This window comes from Dunckerocampus dactyliophorus, chromosome 18, assembly GCF_027744805.1.
Source record: "Dunckerocampus dactyliophorus isolate RoL2022-P2 chromosome 18, RoL_Ddac_1.1, whole genome shotgun sequence".
Classification (NCBI taxonomy): domain Eukaryota; kingdom Metazoa; phylum Chordata; class Actinopteri; order Syngnathiformes; family Syngnathidae; genus Dunckerocampus; species Dunckerocampus dactyliophorus.
The window spans coordinates 4,201,003-4,219,209 of NC_072836.1; the positions used below are offsets into that span (position 1 = coordinate 4,201,003).

Genomic DNA, 18,207 nt, shown 5'->3' on the forward strand with positions numbered 1-18,207 from the left:
GTGCTCATATACAGCGGGTGGGCTCATCTAGCTAGGTGCGGGTCACAAGTGGTATCGTGTGCAAGAGGAAGGAGGTTTCTCCTCCATGACGTCATGAAAAGCCTCAACTTCAAAAGTGGAGCTTCTCAATAAAAGTCACTTTTTCATCAAAGGGGACCTAAAAAAATATCAAAAGTGGGCAATTTCACTTTAATCGATGCGTCAAATGTCGTTCATCTTGACCTCGGTGTTGGCTTCATTGCTGTTTTCTTCCTCTTGGAGGGTTTTCAAGTGAAGGTTTTAGAAATAAACGTTGCCGAGCTCCGATTTGATAGCTTCGTCCTTGTCTGAGCTCCGCCGTCGTATCCCGGCTCAAAGCATGCAAAACAACGCATTCGACCTCGGCAACTTCCTTTGATGTTATGTCCCGGTGGAGCTGAGGCGACTGTGAAAAATGATTAATGGAGTAAGACTGGTGCACAAAAAAAGGTTTCATTGAAGCAAAGCTGCGTTTTATAACGCAACAGAAAGTCATTTTTGTCAAGGTGACGCAAGATGTGCCAAACAAATGACAGAAAGAGACCAAACAAGGCGAGACTAATACTTCCTCTGGCAAATAAATCGGCTTGTGAAGCTGCATTGTCAACAACCGCAAATAACTGCCGGGGTTGTAATTAGCGCCGGGTCAAAAAACATTAGCATTAACAGCTGTGGCTGTAGGCTACCGATTTGTTGTAGTTGTTATTACCTCCAGTAGCTGCATTCGAAGTTTCATAAGTAGCCAGCATCCACAATTCCAACATCGGTTCTGTTGCTGCTGTGGTGTGAAATAGACTGTACACTTTCTCATGCGCTCCAAATTATTATTCAAGTGAACAAAAATACGTTGTTATATATTCTACAACATATTGTGGCCACATTTGGAAGTTAGCAAGTGGTTGGATTACATGTTTAGCTGTCCAACGTAACATCCATATACCTGTCTAGCTCTACATGCACTTTAAAATGTGGCTGCTCTACTGTTGGTGTGGAAGTCATGCCTGTTGCATTTGTCGTATTTTTTACTCCTCAAAGCAATTTATGCTGACTGAGCATTAGAACATTGGCTCTGTTGTTTTTATTTTATTTTATTATTCAATTATTTATTGTATTATATATTATGTTATGTTTATATTTTGTATTATACTACAATTTCCATTATGTAAGTAAAAAAAAACAACCTGTTATTTATAATTACATTTTACATTTAGGGAATAACAGCTTCTCTCCAGTTATCGCCCGCTTACAATTAACGTGTTTGCGTTATTTTCTTTTTAAAATAAGAAAATGAGCTGCAGCCCAAAAATGGCCCTTTGGTCACCCCTGATTTATAGTACATAATAAAAATCCAATAATATTAATGGGTGTATTACCATCTAAAGTTGTCTGATCTTGTATTAGGAATGAAATATTTATGCTGTAATGTCAAGCCAAGTTACATCAGCATCAAATGTGAACATGGAATCACATTAAAGCATATTCACACGTTCAAATCACATCAAATCAGCGTGTCATTCGCCAACATTGCATTCACGACTGCTGGGAATGTGGAAATACTCCCACTTGCGGCCTCAAATGTAAACAATAAACATGGCTGACGGCTGTGACGAGATCATGTGACTGACACGGGTCAGGTCGTTCCTTGTTCTGACACTCGGTCATGTGATACAACACGGAGGACGGGACGTCAGGACGTGAGCTTGGCAGGCCAGCGTCTCCGTGATGGAGGAGACGGCATCCTCTTTGAGTAATGAGCCTCCAGGGTTTGTGTCGCTGCTCATTCATCAGCCCACTTTTCTGACTGGCAGGCTAAATACTAACTCCTCCCTCTGACTCGCCCGCTGCGTCTTGCCCGTCTAGGCAGGCAGGCGAGCACGCACTGCGGTGAAAAAGCAGTAAATTTAGCTGCACTCATTAATGAATGCAGCGCTACATCCACTGTGAGGATAACTTTCTGCTGAGAGAAGCTCCCACCTGTCTTCTCAGGAAACATGGGGGGGGACACACGCACACAAATAATATTCTACAGTAGGACCCCTTTCGCTACTTTAAATTGTACATGATTCATTTTTTTAATTCAGAAAGTGTTTGGATGGCGCTATCTGCAGGGGGAAAAAAGTGCTGCAGTTATGAATCCAGCAGAGGGCGCCGTCTCACCCATCAATTCACCATTTTCCAGCAGAAAGCTGTGACGTGTAACTGAGGGGTGAGCTAGTTGTCAAATTTGCATAATTGGTCATGACACATTGTTCGTATGGCGCAAGCACAAGAGATACGTTGCAAACTACGAAATAATTTTCTTCCGTCGCTTCTTTTTGTTGTTTTTGTTTGAATGTCACAAACAAGACTGAGCGTGTTTTTTGATGAGGGAGGAGCCCTCATTGAGAAGAGCGATACGTGCGGTCACGTCAGTTGCCAAAAGTCTCTTCACTAGATTTGCTGGTAGCTGCTCTTTAAAAAAAGAGAGTCTTGAGGGGTCTGATTACTCGCTAAGTTGGCAACACCTATCCCTCCTGCTACGTCTTCTTATTCTCTGGCAGTCAAGTGTGTTTTATGTGCTTATGAGCGCAGGCGAACAATCTATTTGTGGCAGCCTGCCATTTGCTAGGGGCTTTTGGAATGTAACCCCCGCAAAAAGCAGAAATCTACTGCAGAAATCATTGCTAGTGAACTCATTTGCCGAGAGGCAAGGATCAGGGCATAATGTGGCCTCACATTGCCAACATGATGGTCCTTTCATGTTCATTGAGGTCAAGCTGGACACGTTATGTTAAAGACAGACCTTTTTAGTTTGTCACAGCCCACAATTTGCAGAGTAAAGCCTGCTTAAAGCTTCCCTCCACTTGAGCAAGGGGATGAAATATTGATGAACTTGACGACGTCAAGCGGAGCGAAAGATTTGCCTCTTATTAAACAGACCTTAAAGGTACTGTACTGCATGCAATACAGTAATCCCTCGTTTATCGCGCCTAATTGGTTCCAGACCCGAACCTGATGAGTGAATTTATGAAAAGTAGGATTTCTTATTTATAAAGGGAATATTTTTATAGTTACAGCATAGAAAACCTGTTTACCACCTTCTAAATACAGTTTTTAACATTATTAGAGCCTTTGAGACATGAAATAACACCCCTATAGTCTCCTTTATACTCGTATTACTTCTCTTATTAGGAGAAAATAAGACACATAAGACGTAAATAAGGCATAGTATAGACTCACTTGTGTTAGCATTGGGAGAGTTCTTTCTTGTTCCCGTTTCTGTACAGTACTTCCTGCTGTGGCTTTTGTCTCATCAATGGTAACATTACTGACACCTAGTGAACAGTGTAGAATACCACTTATCATCACAATGTCTTTGAATGCATCTTCTGAATGCCTTATATTTGTATTTTACTTCATTTACCTATATTATTATTATAATTTATCATAGTTTAATAATTTATAATATAATTTATTATTATTATAATTATTATTATATAATTTAAGAACACCCCCACTGCCTAGCATATGTTACCAATAGTGGGTTAAAAGAACAAATTGTCCAAAAAAAAAAAAAAAAAGTCTCTAGTAGTCACAATTATGAATAAAACTGAATGAGTGAGAGATTCAGCCACTTGTCTATCAGGAGATTAACTCCTGCAAGGTGACAGGAAAGGTTACGATTGCTGAGGAGGAAGAATGTCTGCTCGAATGTTCATGGCTTCCTTATCGCTGTCACAGCTCGCCCTCGCAAATGTGCAACAGTCACACACTTAGCTGCTTTGGTTTTTGGGGGGGGGGGTTTGGAAGTGTGGGGATTTTGGAACGACTTGCGCTCGTCTGTTCTGATATCACAGACAGGATTTAAGAGCGCGTCTCTGCTGTTGCAACGACAATAATCCCAAAAACTTGTGTCTTGGCCCACTTTCACCTGGCACGGCACTGCCTGCCCGGGCCCAAAATGTGTTGTTCTTGGAGTGCCCGTGCACTTCCATGACAGTGGAGGCAATCTGGAGAGAGGAGACCGTCGCAGACCCTGGAGGTCCTGCGGAACACGGCAGCATGTTAGGCTTTTTCATTGTACCGCACTGGCAGACACTCAGCGCTGCAGTTGACGACACTTGGGGTTATTCTTACACGGAACGCCAACAGTCCCTTCCAGAAGGTTGTTTGCGATTTTTGGATCTCAAAATGTTTCCCATCAACAAAAAAAAAAAAAAAACAAGAGGAAAGAGATAAAACATGACTTTACAGGTAGTCACTGTTGTCCAGTTTCACCCTTGCAAGTCCATCATCGCAGCACAGTAGTAATAATGATTCTTTTTATTTATTAATACAGTCATCCCTCACAATATCACGGTTCGATTATCGCTTCCTCGCTATATCGCGCTTTTTTCCACAAATTAAGTACTTAATGGTTGCTGTTTCATGGTAGACTATTGTCTATTATTAGTCAAAACATATTGAAATGCAAGTGATGTGTAGTATTCTGGCCACTGGGCGGGAGTAATGTTACAAGGATGAGACATCCATCCATATTACAGGTACAGTACATTACCCTACCTTGCACTCCATATAGCCAGTCATGGGTGCAAAGTGAAAAAAGGTTCTCCTTCCATTCTTGTGTCTTCTTACATTGTCCTTCTTCCCCACTCTATTTAAAACCTTTTAAGTTTAGAAGAAATCCATTTGAGGCTAACTTGGTGATCTCTAGCTTGTTCGCTCGCTAGCTTGTTAGCTAGCGGCCGTCTAGAGTCCCTGTAGCATAACAGTTTTGCAAGCCATTGTGAACAATGAATAATAGGAGTGTAATGGTGACTATAGGGATGTTATTTCATGTCTACAGGGCTCCAATAATGATTGGTGAAATTAATTTATCGCGGTCGGGTTTGGACCCAATTAGTCGCAATAAACAAGGGACAGCTGTAATTAATTTTATTTATAGGCACCTTTCTGGACACCGTAGAAAACAAGAAATAAAGATCAATAAAAGCCATACAAAAATAAATAAGAAACAGGGTACCCAGGGCTGGAGGTTTTAAAGTTTAATTGATATCTGCCGATATTCAAGGCTGCAATATCGGTATTCTATCGGGACACCCCTATAGAAAACTGTCAAACATAATCACAAACATGGTGTTTGACGATGACTGCTTTTTCCTTCGCATGCCACCATGTGTGTTCTGCGTGCCACTGATCTCCCGCCTCCTGTCCACCTGCAGCTGACCTACCTGCCTCCCCCGTGGGGAGAATGCGAGTCCAAGGCTCTGGAGTCGGGCTTCTTCCAGGTTTACAGCGTGACCGCCTGCAGGATCGACTGCGAGACGCGCTACATCGTGGAGAACTGCAACTGCAGGATGGTACACATGCCCGGTAGGCCCACTCCCACCCAGGACGCTTCATTACTGATACACTGCCTGCTGCTGCTGCTGCTGGCACTTTGGAAAAAACCTCTGAAAGATCGTTCCTACGTCCATAAAGGCCCACAATGTTCCATTCCATCCATTTGCAGCAAAAAGCTAATGTAAAAAGATGGTTTACAATGGAGGAAGACATAATAACACATAATATATTAGCACATCAGCGTGTCCAGGAGGCTGCAAAGACATTGTTGTTGTCCTCATTGTCCTGGCATTAATTACCTCCACTTTCCACTACATTTATATCAATGTGGTCTCTTTAATCCTGCTAGGTGATGCCTCATACTGCACCCCCGAGCAGTACAAAGACTGCGCAGAGCCCGCCCTCGGTGAGTACAAAACACACTATCATTGCCACCATTAGCTGATGAGCATCAACGTTAGCAGGCGGCCTTCATTTTATTATGCATTTCATCTCCGATATGGATAGCCCCTTTTTCATTGTGACTTTCTAGCAGATATTTATTTATCTTATTCACTATTATTATAAAACAGCCTGAATTCTAGGGGCGTAACGATACCCGTGTTCATACAGAGGCATATCAATGACGTGGCAGACAGGAAGTGTAACTGCCTCGCCGTATAGTCACCAAGCAAAATTCCAAACTGAACTGAGTGTTTCCTAAATTCTTTTTTTTTTTTTTTTTTTTTTTTTTTTTTTTTTTTTTTACATTAATAAGCCGTTTTCAGCCGGATTTACTAATTCATATATTTTTTTAAAACCATGATAGAGTGAACACATGAAATTTGAAGCGTGAAGTAACAAAGGATTACTGTATTTCGGAATCATGCTTTACAGTGTGTGCATACATGACTGTTTTACATATTTCATAAAGCATTCCGAATGGGGTGGAGCTCATTCAGCTCACATTCCTATTCTTCAAATGAATTGAATTGAAATGACTGCACGAGAACCACATTGGAATTCATTGGAATTATTTTGATAGTTGAATTACGGTAATTTTTAAAAAAGCATTGCCAGCTGAAGCTTTTGATGTTCAAGGTTTTCGAAAAATCATTTGGAAACGTTTGAAAAAGCCCACAGGCCGTGGTTTGTCCTTGTCTGGTGTGGATGTTGACCTTTAGGACAGCTGCCAGTGTGCGAGTGCGAGAGATTCTCTATCTTGATTACATTTGCTGAGGAAATGTCAAGCGAGCAGCAGGATGGGCTTTTTTTTTTTCTTTGATCGATTGACTTCCTGATATTGGTCACAATGGTGAGATGCAGCCAATCAGAAGCCAAGTTAAGGCTCTAGCAAGAGCAGATAAGGAATGCTCTTATGCGAAGATCTCCACGATGTTGTTTTGATGAATGTTTTTAAATGGAGATGTTTTTCCCTAAGAAATGGACGACCTTTTGTGTGTTTAAACCAAGCCTCCTCCCACACATCATCAAGCTGCGGAGAATGAATTCAGCTTAGCGAGAAAGAGAGTCAGACAGAGGTGTGTACATAAAATGCATCCAGGGGTGAGGAAAGCTACCCGGTCGTAACCTTCCACGCCGTGGGGGCGTGTGGTGTGGACAGCGTGGAGTCGGGAGCGACGCTGCAGGATTGAAGAAGCGTCTCCTAATTGGCCTCATGTTTGCAGCGCTGGATCTCTGCATGCAAATCAACTTCAAGTCGGTGCCAATTTGTTCAAGCAAGGCCTCAACATTTCCGACTTTCCTCCTCTGAATAACAACAAAAGGAAAAAGCGTGTCTGGCTCCTCAAGTTGTCGGCAGAGATTAAAGGCGTCGTTTTAAAATGATGACAGCTAGATGTTGTTGTCTGGGAACAACTTCTTCTTCAACTCATCAAGACTTAAAGTTTAGAGGTAAACTTTGAAGACTTGGAGTGATTAAAACTGACATGCGCTTGTAATTTATGTTATTTATTACTGCTGAGAAGAGACAACATGACACACCAGGCTTATAATAATACAGAAACGCAGAAGAACGCTGGGGGCCCTTTCATATTCACCTTTTTCTTCATTCCAATGCAAAACCCATTGAAAGCACTTCAATTTAATACCATAAGTTACAAAAAAGCCTGCACCTTAGCTCTGTGTGATGTGTATGTATGATAGCTTTTAATACAGACTGTTTCATTTCATTTTTTAAATTTTTTGTTTATCGCGGTTAATTGGTTCCAGACCAGACAAGTATCCCTAATTTATAAATGCATAGAAAACCTGTTTACAACCTTCTAAATACAGTTTTTAACATTATTAGGGTCCTCCAGCCATGAAATAACACCCCTATAGTCACCTTTACACTCCTATTACCCAATATAATAGACATCAGAGGTGTAACAAGATCTTGAGATTAAAATGAACAAGATTTCTTGTTCAGAAAAACAATAAGTAAATTAATCACACAATAAATGAAAATAAACTCTATAATTTTGCCTCAATATATTGCCAATATATTCACTCTGTGCATTGGTTTCAGTACGTGGGCACATTTGTTCCATACAACAACGGCATGAACGGAGTGAGCCCTTTTGTCAGTCATACAGTGTGTTTGTCTCGGTGGGTGGAGGTGGGGCCACTGGCATACACACCGAGTACAGAAGAAAATTATATTGGTAGATTGCAATATAGTGTCATTTTTATATTGTTTCATTTTCCTTTTTTTTTTTTAAAATAATGTTAAAATCGCGTCTCGTCTCATTCTCGTAGACCCAATCCAGTGTATCGTCTCATCTCGTGACACCCCTACTAGACGTAAGATAAAATAAGCTATTTCAGACCTAAATAAGCCTTGTGCTTATGTGTGCTGCTGTAAATGTGTTTTACTGGGGAGTTGGGTGGCGGGCAGACAGGAAGTGACGTTGGGGGTTCAGAGTTGAGTTTTAGCTTGGCGTGGGTTAGGACTGCAAAAGTAGCCCGTGTTTTTATTAGGGATTTTTATGAGTGATTCTTGTGCCTCTTGTGAGATCATTCAAACCTGCAACAAAAGCCTGTTGTTTCGGCGATCAAGTAACATTACTGACACCTGGTGACCAGTGTAGAATTCTACATATTATTACGTCTTTGAATGCATCTTTTCTATGCCTTATATTTGCATTTTTGTTCATGTTAGCCATTTTGATGCTTGAAAATGCTTAATTTAGGCAAAAAATACTTAACATTTGATTAAATGTGCGTATGTTTTGACTAATAGGCCGCATTCACCCACAAAACAGCATGATTTATTCATTTGCATTTGTTTTTTTTTTTAACCTTGAGAGTGAAGCCGTGAAATTCGAACCAAAAAAAGTGGCGAGGGATAAGTGTAAGTGTCAATTAAAAAAACAATCTGCGGGGGGCAAATTCCAACATGTCCTGCGACATTGTGGAGCAGAAAATGGCAGTTTTCCAAAATAAGGAGTCTAATCGCACCTCCAAGATGCTAAGGAAGCTGAAGGTGACGGCGGTAGTGTGCATGAGTGCATGATGGAAATTTTGACACTAATCCACACTGGCCAGAGTGTGGATTAGTTCACTGTGAGGTGTACTCACTTGTGTTGGGAGGCAGCTATTTAGACAATAAAGGCTTATTTTTTAGTAGATAGTAAATCTCTACTGCTATACAAGCTGTTCACTGACTACTCTGAAGTATTATTTCATATTCTTCCTACGTACAGTGTCTGACAAAAGTGAGCAGAACCCTTATGTTTCAGCTAGCATTTTATTATAGCTTGTCAAGGGATATGAATACGCTATAAAATAAACTTACTGCAGCACTCGTGCACACTGCCATGCGTGACTGGGTATTTATTCGTCTCTGCTTCTGTTGCTAGCTATTTAAACAATAATGGCTGTCTGACTCCTTTTCAGTGGATAGTAAATCTATACTGCTACATCTACACTGGCTACTCTAAAGTATATCTATGTTTGTAGACTGTCCTAAAAGTGTGCTGAAATGTGTATTTCTGTACAGTGTATGTTCCAACGTGGGGGACAAACAAGTCATTTAGATGTGATTGTGCCTGTGGAGATGACGGTGAGGCTGTCAGTCAATCAGTAAAATGTGTCAGTTGGTGTGTTTGCGGCCAAGGTCGCCTCTCGCTGAAGCCATATTGGATTTTGTCATGTGGCTCAGCTCTCTGGAAGGATATTCCCTTTTCCGTCTTATAGCTTCCACATCCTGCGCATACTTTTAAACAGGTTTGGGGCATTACAGCAAAGGACATAATCCTTGGTGAAATGAAAGATGCCGCATGGAGGGGCTGGGGATTTGTCAGGAAGGAGTGCAGCGAAGGAGTCAGAGTGGATGTGCCATCTTTTGAAAAGCTCTCATTTTTGTGAGAGCGAGATGCTGTTACGTAGGTTTGATGAAATACATTTTTTTTCTTTGACTTGGAGTCGCTGGTGAAGAGCAGGGTTGACCTCCGCGCCAGAAAAGTTACAATCAGGCTCGTCGTCGTCGTCGGAGAGACGTTAGACGTCTGCCATTGACCTTCACATGAGCAGCTCGCACTCATCAAGTCGCAATATGAGGAGGAAGCTGTTAGCGTTCAGGAAAGGAAATTCATACATTGATATTGATAGTGTTTAAGGTGTGGATGGAAACCTTAAATCTCAACGTAGTGTAAGGAGCTAGCAAGTTTACACACATTTACATTCGTGCTTAGACCGGCTTTCAGAAAGGAAGGAAAAACCAAAAAAAGTTTCCATAATTGTTTTGGGGTTTTTTTAATCCAATAAATACGTTATGTTGTTCTTTTCAGATTAAAAATAAAACGCATTTGGCGATTAGTAAAATAACATGGCAATAAAGAGCGTCATGTTCCGTTACCACAGGATGCAAGGACATGGTGGCAGCTTGATTCAATAAAGTCTTTGATTAACAAAAGATAAGCTCACGCGGAGCAGCACGACACACAAAAAGTCAAAGTATCAAAATAACAAAGAAGGTTCTGGGGTACAACTAAGGCAAACATACAACTAGCAAGAAAAGGAGAATATAATCAGGAAACTGAAACCGTTAACAAATCGGCTTACAAATCAAAAGACATGTGCTGCCCAGCTCCCTCTAACCCAGCAAATGGACTTTTGAATACGCTTGTATGCTTCACTGCTCTCCATTTTGTTGCATTTTCGAGTTCAGTCTGTACAGTACAGATAAATCCATCCATCCATCCATTTTCTATACCGCTTCATCCTCATTAGGGTCGCAGGGGCATGCTAGAGCCTATCCCAGCTGACTTCGGGCGACAGGCGGGGTACACCCTGGACTGGTCGCCAGCCAATCGCAGGGCACATATAGACAAACAACCATTCACACTCACAGTCATACCTATGGACAATTTAGAGTCGCCAATTAACCTGCATGTTTTTGGGAATGTGGGAAGAAGCCGGAGTACCCGGAGAAAACCCACACGCACACGGGGAGAACATGCAAACTCCACAAATGCCCAAGGGAGAATCGAACCCAGGTTTTCCCGATCTCCAGGCTGTTCCTGTATTGGCCAACGTGCTAACCACTAGACCACCGTGCGGCCAGTACAGATAAATAAATTGATATTTTCCGTTTCTCAATATTTCAAATCGGGGCGCAAAAACATTTCTGTCCCCCAGTGGGGGCATGACAGAAAATTGAGAACCGCTGCTCTAACTGGAGTAGAAGTCAACTCCAAACAGTTGTAACAAAATAAAGAACCAAACTGGAAATAATGGCAGAAATGGAGAAAAAACGAACCCCAAGTCCAAACTGCTGTGTGGTAAATGACAAAATCATGTACAGTCACTCTTCATTTATCGGGATGAATTGGTTTCAGACCTGAAGTGAATTTTCATCCTGTGACTTTACACAAAGTAGAATTTATTTTCTATAAATCAAATATTTTCATAGTTGGAGCATATAAAAACTGTTTACGACCTTCTAAATAAGGTTTTTAACATTACTAACGTCACTAGAGCCCTCTAGACCTGAAATAACACCACAATAGTCACCTTTACATTCCTATTACCCAATATAATAGACATAATAAGAAAAACTAAGACATAATATAGATCCACACATATTAGCATTGGGAGAGTTCCATGTTGTTCCTCTTTTACTTCCAGTTTCTGTGCCGTACTTCCTGTGGCTTTTGTCTCATCAATGTAACATTACTGACACCAAGTGACCAGTGTAGAATACTACATATCATGACAACATGTCTTTGAACGTGTCTTATATGTGTATTTTATACATGTTTGTCCTTGAAAATGCTTAATTTAGGCCATAAAATGTTCTTAAATGTGCCTTTAAAAAAATTAATAATAGGCCATATTCAACCACAAAACAGCGACGATTTCTTAATTAATACTGTCTATAATTCAAAAAACATGGTGGAGTGAAGCCACGAAATTCGAAGGGCGAAGTGGCGAGGGACGACTGTACCTCCAATTTTGGGGACGTTTTTTCTGAAAGAAAAGTAATTTTGCTTGTTTTCCAGATAAAAGGGTAAAATTTTTAGATAGTAAAATAGTGATGTTAAAGTAAAATGTTAAAGTAGTCTCATATTTACAGTGAAATCACATTCTCCTTTGTGTTCTTCACCATCCTCGCCCGTCGTCATCTCTCGCCCCGCCCCCTTTTGCGTCCGTCCTTACATTTCCATCACGGTCATCATCATCATCATCATCATCATCTCTATTGCGGCATCAAGCTAAGCTGTCAGCGGCGGAGAGCAGCAGCTGCATGTGCAGGACACCATGCAACGTGACGCGTTACAACAAGGAGCTGTCCATGGTCAAAATCCCCAGCAAGACGTCAGCGCGCTACCTGCAGAAGAAGTTCAACAAGTCGGAGAAGTACATCTCGTAAGTACTCACGGCCTTGTGCTTTGTTAGTAGGAATATTACAGAATACGTTACTCGTATCATACATTATGATGTAACTACTAATTACGATACTAATAAAATACATTCAAGGTTAGGTTAGGATTTGCATACATGCCCCCTAGTGGTTACAGGCAGCAAGTAATAAGTAATAACTGTAGTTATAGTTAGTTACTTAAATAAATTCTGCGTCTTTTGAGCGGCTGTTATCAAATGCCATGGTCAAAATGTTTTCCATTTAACATTTTTTTTGTCTGTGAAAAATAGCAGCTGTAGTAGTATAGTGTCGTAATATTTTCTCCTTTTGCAGGGACAACATTTTGGTGTTGGACGTGTTCTTCGAAGCACTCAACTACGAGACCATCGAGCAGAAAAAAGCCTACGAGGTGGCAGGCCTGCTGGGTACGTAAGATCTTCTCTTTTCGGGGGGACTGTCGGAACCTGTCGGGACATGATGCCTGACAATTGGCGCCCCCCACAGGTGACATCGGGGGTCAGATGGGCCTCTTCATCGGCGCCAGCATCCTCACCATCCTGGAGCTCTTTGACTACGCCTACGAGGTCAGTCCTGTCAAATTGACAAAAGTGCACTGCCACATATGTGACTTTGTTGGACTCTTGGGATCCTCAGGTGGTGCGAGACAGACTACTGGACTTGCTGAGTCCAGAGGACGAGGAGGAGGGTCGCAGGGGAGATGTGGTAAGAGCACCGCTTGCTTACCAAACAATCAGTCTTTTTATGTACAGTATGTACAATATTTATGTACAGATATCAAATGTCCACTGCTAGTCAGCATGTAGCTGCTCCACTTGTCCAACCCCCAACGATGAGATGATGTAATTTGGGATGGATAATGGTCGTCTACACTAATGCATTTCCAGTGACTTGTCTGCAAATACAGTCAAACCTGTCTTAGCGGCCACCTGTATAGAACGGCCACTGCCTATAGCGGCCACTGAAATATCCCCCGCAGAAAATTTACGTGTTATAGGCCCTGTGTATAGTGGTCACCTGTCTAACGTGGCCACCGGCCACCCATTTTGTATCCCTTGGTCAATATCTGACTGCATATAGCGGCCAAAAAGCCAACTCAAGCAGAAGTTTCATGCACGGAAAAGTTTTGTTTTTTTAAGCAATAAAGTCGTCGTGTGTAGACTTTAATTACTGAGTCCAAGTTCGACATAAAAAAGCCGTCTTCTTACTTTGCAATGCCGCCCTGAAAAGATTCAATGACGGCCAAAACGGTAATCTTCCCACTTTGCAATGCAATGAATAGATTCTAAAATAGCCAAAACACCTGAATAAAACATCTAAAATATCACTTAATTGCCGACTAATTCGAGATTAGAAGCCCATTCAATAAGAAAGGAGCGATGGTATTGTTTACAACGATCTTCGCACCTCCTCCGCACTCAATTGTTCAAGCACACACCCATTCATGACTGCTTCACGCGTATCCTGTACATATGTCCTCGGGCTCGTTCACAAAAATCGTGTTTAAAAAAAATCAAAGATGGAAATTTGTGACGTTCTGCAGGACAGGAGCGAGTGTCCCCTGTCCTGCGCTCTTATTTGGCGGGCTGTACCTTCTCCGGGGAGGAAGAGGCAGCCACTTCGTGCCTGGTGGCCGCGCAGCTTCGGTCAATTAAAATTTGTGGCGGATAAAAGGCCAGCGCCGTCGAATGTGCGGCGCTGATTCATTGTTGTTATTGATATTACTAGTTTCCTCACCGGAGCTGTTACCTTGATTTACCTACCTGTTTATGTGTCAACAGAGCATTTTCCCCTATGTCTCTTGGTTTTGCTCCAGTCTTTTTGTGAATACATATTAATATGTGTGTGCACAAATTCAAAATGGCCACCAACATGTCTATAGCGGCCACTTTTGCCGTTTCCCTTCAGTGGCCGCTATAGACAGGTTTGACTGTATTCTCATTCATCCAGGTCATTGTACGCTCAGGGCATTCAATCGATTGCAACTCGACTGTTCAGGTTGTCTCAGAAGATGCTTCTCTCATCCCAGCAGGCCTCATTGGTTTGTGGTCAAAGAACAGAAAGCACAGACTTTCGTGTTCAAAGACAAGATAAGACAGGCTTCATTGGTTCTTGCTCAAAGACTAGATAGGACAGACTCAATTGGTTCATGTATTAAGACTAGATAGGACAGGCTTTATCTGTTCTTGCTCAGACTAGATAGGACTGACTCAACAGGTTCGTGCTCAAAGACTAGATAGGTCATGCATAATGGGTTTGTGCCGAATGACTAGATAGGACAGGCTTCATCTGTTAGTGTTCAAAGACTAATAGGACAGGCTCCATCGGTTCATGCTCAAAGACTAGATAGGTCATGCATAATGGGTTAGTGCCGAATGACTAGATAGGACAGGCTTCATCTGTTAGTGTTCAAAGACTAATAGGACAGACTCCATCGGTTCATGCTCAAAGACTAGATAGGACAGGCTGCATCAGTTGGTGCTCAAAGGTTAGACTGGACAGGCTTCATCAGATTGTCTTCAACGACTAGATAGAACAGCAGTAGTCTGATTTCTAGTCTGCATTTGCAGTGACTGATACAGATTTCACAGCAAATGATTGTTGTTCATGTTGTTTATGACCAATCAGCTCTTATTCTGCTTATTATTTTCCTACTGTAGACTTCCTGCGATCCGGTAGCCAACCACTCGGAGTCCATCAGCCACAGTGTGGCCGTCCCTTTGCAGACCACCTTGGGCACCTTGGAGGAGATCGCCTGCTGAGGCCCCGCCCCCCCTCCGCCAAGGCTGCCTCACACAGCCAACACTCTCTGTTGGGACATAGCTGGAGGATGCAAACAAGGACGACGAGGGCACTCAATCATGCCGCCGCTTCTTGAGGCGCTAAAAACTTTTTAGGCCGGGGGGGGGGGGTCGAGGGACTGGAACAGGGGGCGGGAGGCGGAGGCTTACCCACCTTAGTACCGTCCATTAGTGGCTGGCTGCCACGTGGACACAGTGGAGTGATGCTAAGCTGCCGTTTGTCACTCTTAATGTGTGGCTCTCATGTAAGCGCGCTGCTGGTGCCGCCCTCTGCTGGACGCCCTGGGAGGCGGGGCCACATCTGGAATGTACAGCTTGAACTCTGATCCCATTTCAGGTCCAAAAAGGCGACCAATCTTACATCTTTCAAAACAGTTAACTTCACCTCTGACGTCTTGGGCTCATCTGACCGTTTGATTTGAAAAGAAGGATCTTTGAAGGGATGTCACACTCCCGTTGTTATTTAAGGTGCAAAGGTAAGTTTTGTATGGTGGCGTATCTGCGTGTACTGACATGGTGTTTTGTCCATCAACCAAAAGATGCCAAACCAATGGAAGACAATTTGTCCCAAAAAATATCTCAACAGAATGCTTTTTTTGTACTTTTTTGTAATTATGCTGTAAAATAATAAATGTGTGTGTTTTTTCCCCTCCCCCACCCACCACCACATGGACACAAAGAGTTGGTGTGACCTAACAGGCGGTGACATTTCGAACTTGGTGAATGTCAAGGACACAATTTGGGATGCAGCCTCACCTCAGCAGCAGCGTGTGGAATATTTGTGATGATTTTTTTTTATTATTCCTGCGATCATCCCAGCATGATCATCTCACTCGCTCGCTCGCTCGCAATGAAAACCTCACTGGACTTTTTGCTTTTTGTTACGATGAATTCTGATTTCCCGTCTGCGCTTCAAAGCCTCCGTCTTCGTGTTCCGTGTCATTCCCAAACGCAAACACACTTCCTCCTGCTCCTCGGGCAGTGCCAAAAAAAAAAGCATTGTGTGTTTTCAGTGTGGAACCATTAAATGAATACGTTGTTTTGCAGCACTCTGCTCTTCTTCTTCAACATCAAGATGCTTCATGAATGCTGGTAAATGCCAAATGCAACAGGAAAATGCTGCATATTAAAAATCACAAACACTGCAGGATCAAAACTGCATAAGAAAACTGCTGCAACCCCCCAAAAACACCTGCATTAGAGAAATGCTGCAAGCTGACTGCTACCAGGGGCGCCAGACCTGAGGGGTATCCATCTTTAAAGACTTACAGTGGTGTCACAAATTGTTGAGATCAGTGTTCATGACTCCACTATAAGAAAGACGCTGGGCAAAAACTGCCTGCATGGCAGAGTTCCAAGACAAAAACCACTGAACAAAAAGATTTTTGCCACTAAACATCTTTATGATCCCCAAAACCTTTGAGAAAATACTATGTGGCCTGACGAGACAAAAGTTTAACTTTTTGGAAGGTGTGTGTCCCATTACAGCTGGCGTAAAAGTAACACCTTATTTCAGAAAAAGAACATCATCTCAACAGTAAAATATGGTGGTGGCAGTGTGATGGTCTGGGGCTGTTTTGCTACTTCAGGACCTGGAAGAATTGCTGTGATTAAATGGAACCATGAATTCTCCTGTCTACCAAAAAAAACCTGGAGGACAATGTCCGGTTCGTGGCCTCCAGCTGAACTTGGGTTTTGCAGCAGGACAATGATCCAAAACACACCAGCAAGTCCACCTCTGAATGGCTGAAAAAAACAAAATAAAGACTTTAGAATGGCCTAGTCAAAGTCCTGACCTGAATCCCATTGAGATGCTATGCTATGGCATGGCCTTAAAAAGGTGCTTTATACTGGAAAACCCTCCAATGTGGCTGAATTACAACAATTCTGCAAAGAAGAGTGGGCCAGAATTGCTAAGGTTGGCCCAACCAGTTATTAGGTTTAGTGGTCAATCACTTTTTCACACCACTGTATTAGTTACATAACACAACAGATTTTTACGGTCAAATGTTGAACAAAGACATCAATAAAAATGTAGCTTTCCATTCTGCAAACTTTCTTCGGGGCATCCCAATCATGTCTTAAAAGACTGATATCCCTCAGGTCTGTTACCCCTGGTAGCCTGGCTGGGTTTTGTGCATTTGCCGCATTTTTCTTTTGCATTTTTGATCCTGCAGCATTTTCTTGTGTGCTCATGCACAGAAAGATGAGTCAAATTGGATCAAGTAGAAATTCCCAATCAGAGTGAAACAACAAAAGCAAGGAGAGTAAATTGGGCAAAAAAAAAAAAAAGAAATGCATGGCAGTGTGTCTATTTCCTGTGTGAAGATCTGGCACTTTAAAAACACTTTTTACTATGTCAGCGTGATTGTTTTGTTTGAGCAGCAATTAAAAAAAACAAACATAATTTTACAGAAAAGGAAATGTCAAAATTTGCAATTGAAAATAGGAGAAATTATATAACGAAATAAGGGAAATAAGAGTGCGTGTAAAGACCCCACCATTGTCCTCACGGATTGCTGTGGCTCAAGCTCCATTGTTACCTGCAGTACCCGGAAGACTTTTTTTTTATACATTTTGGAGGGTGACGGGAAAGAAGAGCAAAATATGGAGAAAACAAGAGGATTGACAGGTAAACTGACGTGGTAACTGGTAATTTTTTTCTTTATTTATTTACTTATTTAACAAAGGAAAAGAAACAACCACAACTCCACCCCAATCCCAGCTCCACAACATCCAAAAACCCACACAAAACAGAAGACGCAAATATCCGTTCCCGTCTGAATGAAGCTATTTACTAATCCGGCACAGTGTGGATGCAAATGTTTTTTTCAACCCGCTGAAAAATAATAATTCAGGAGTGTTCCTGTGTGGACAAGGCCTTCATTGTTTGCATAGGAAATAATTGAAATGATGAAGTGTACAGGCAGTGTTTGCAGTCACGTTCCTGTGTAAAAAGAAGTGCAGCGCTGCTCTGGTGAGGTTTTGCATGATGTCGCTTTGAGCTTTTGTTCAACTTTACAAGGTCGATTCCCTCCCCCCCTCAACTTTTTGGGAAAATTCAAATTGCATGACCTGAAAGGTCCCGCCGTGTTGTAACAAACAAAAGTCTGACTTCTGCTCTCTCATGTCAGGAGCTCCTTCAGGCGGCAGCTGTTCCGTCTCGCTTCCTTTAGCACATTTTTACAGCCTCCAAAGGTT

The 18,207-nt window shown here is 42.1% G+C and overlaps 1 protein-coding gene across 5 annotated transcripts in view; it reads left to right on the forward strand.

Annotated features, from left to right (window-relative positions):
- The window catches only part of asic2 (acid-sensing (proton-gated) ion channel 2), a 199,476-nt gene extending 183,424 nt beyond the window's left edge, over positions 1-16,052 (forward strand). For 4 of the 5 annotated variants that reach the window (XM_054760094.1, XM_054760093.1, XM_054760092.1 and 1 more), the window contains 7 exons: positions 5,220-5,370; positions 5,690-5,746; positions 12,039-12,192; positions 12,521-12,612; positions 12,692-12,771; positions 12,842-12,910; positions 14,866-16,052. In XM_054760094.1, the coding sequence (XP_054616069.1) occupies positions 5,220-5,370; positions 5,690-5,746; positions 12,039-12,192; positions 12,521-12,612; positions 12,692-12,771; positions 12,842-12,910; positions 14,866-14,967 (705 nt within the window). In that variant the 3' untranslated portion in view covers positions 14,968-16,052. The remainder of the gene's footprint in view (positions 1-5,219; positions 5,371-5,689; positions 5,747-12,038; positions 12,193-12,520; positions 12,613-12,691; positions 12,772-12,841; positions 12,911-14,865) is intronic. The other variant, XR_008566789.1, reaches the window with a different exon arrangement.
- Positions 16,053-18,207: the final 2,155 nt, after the last annotated feature.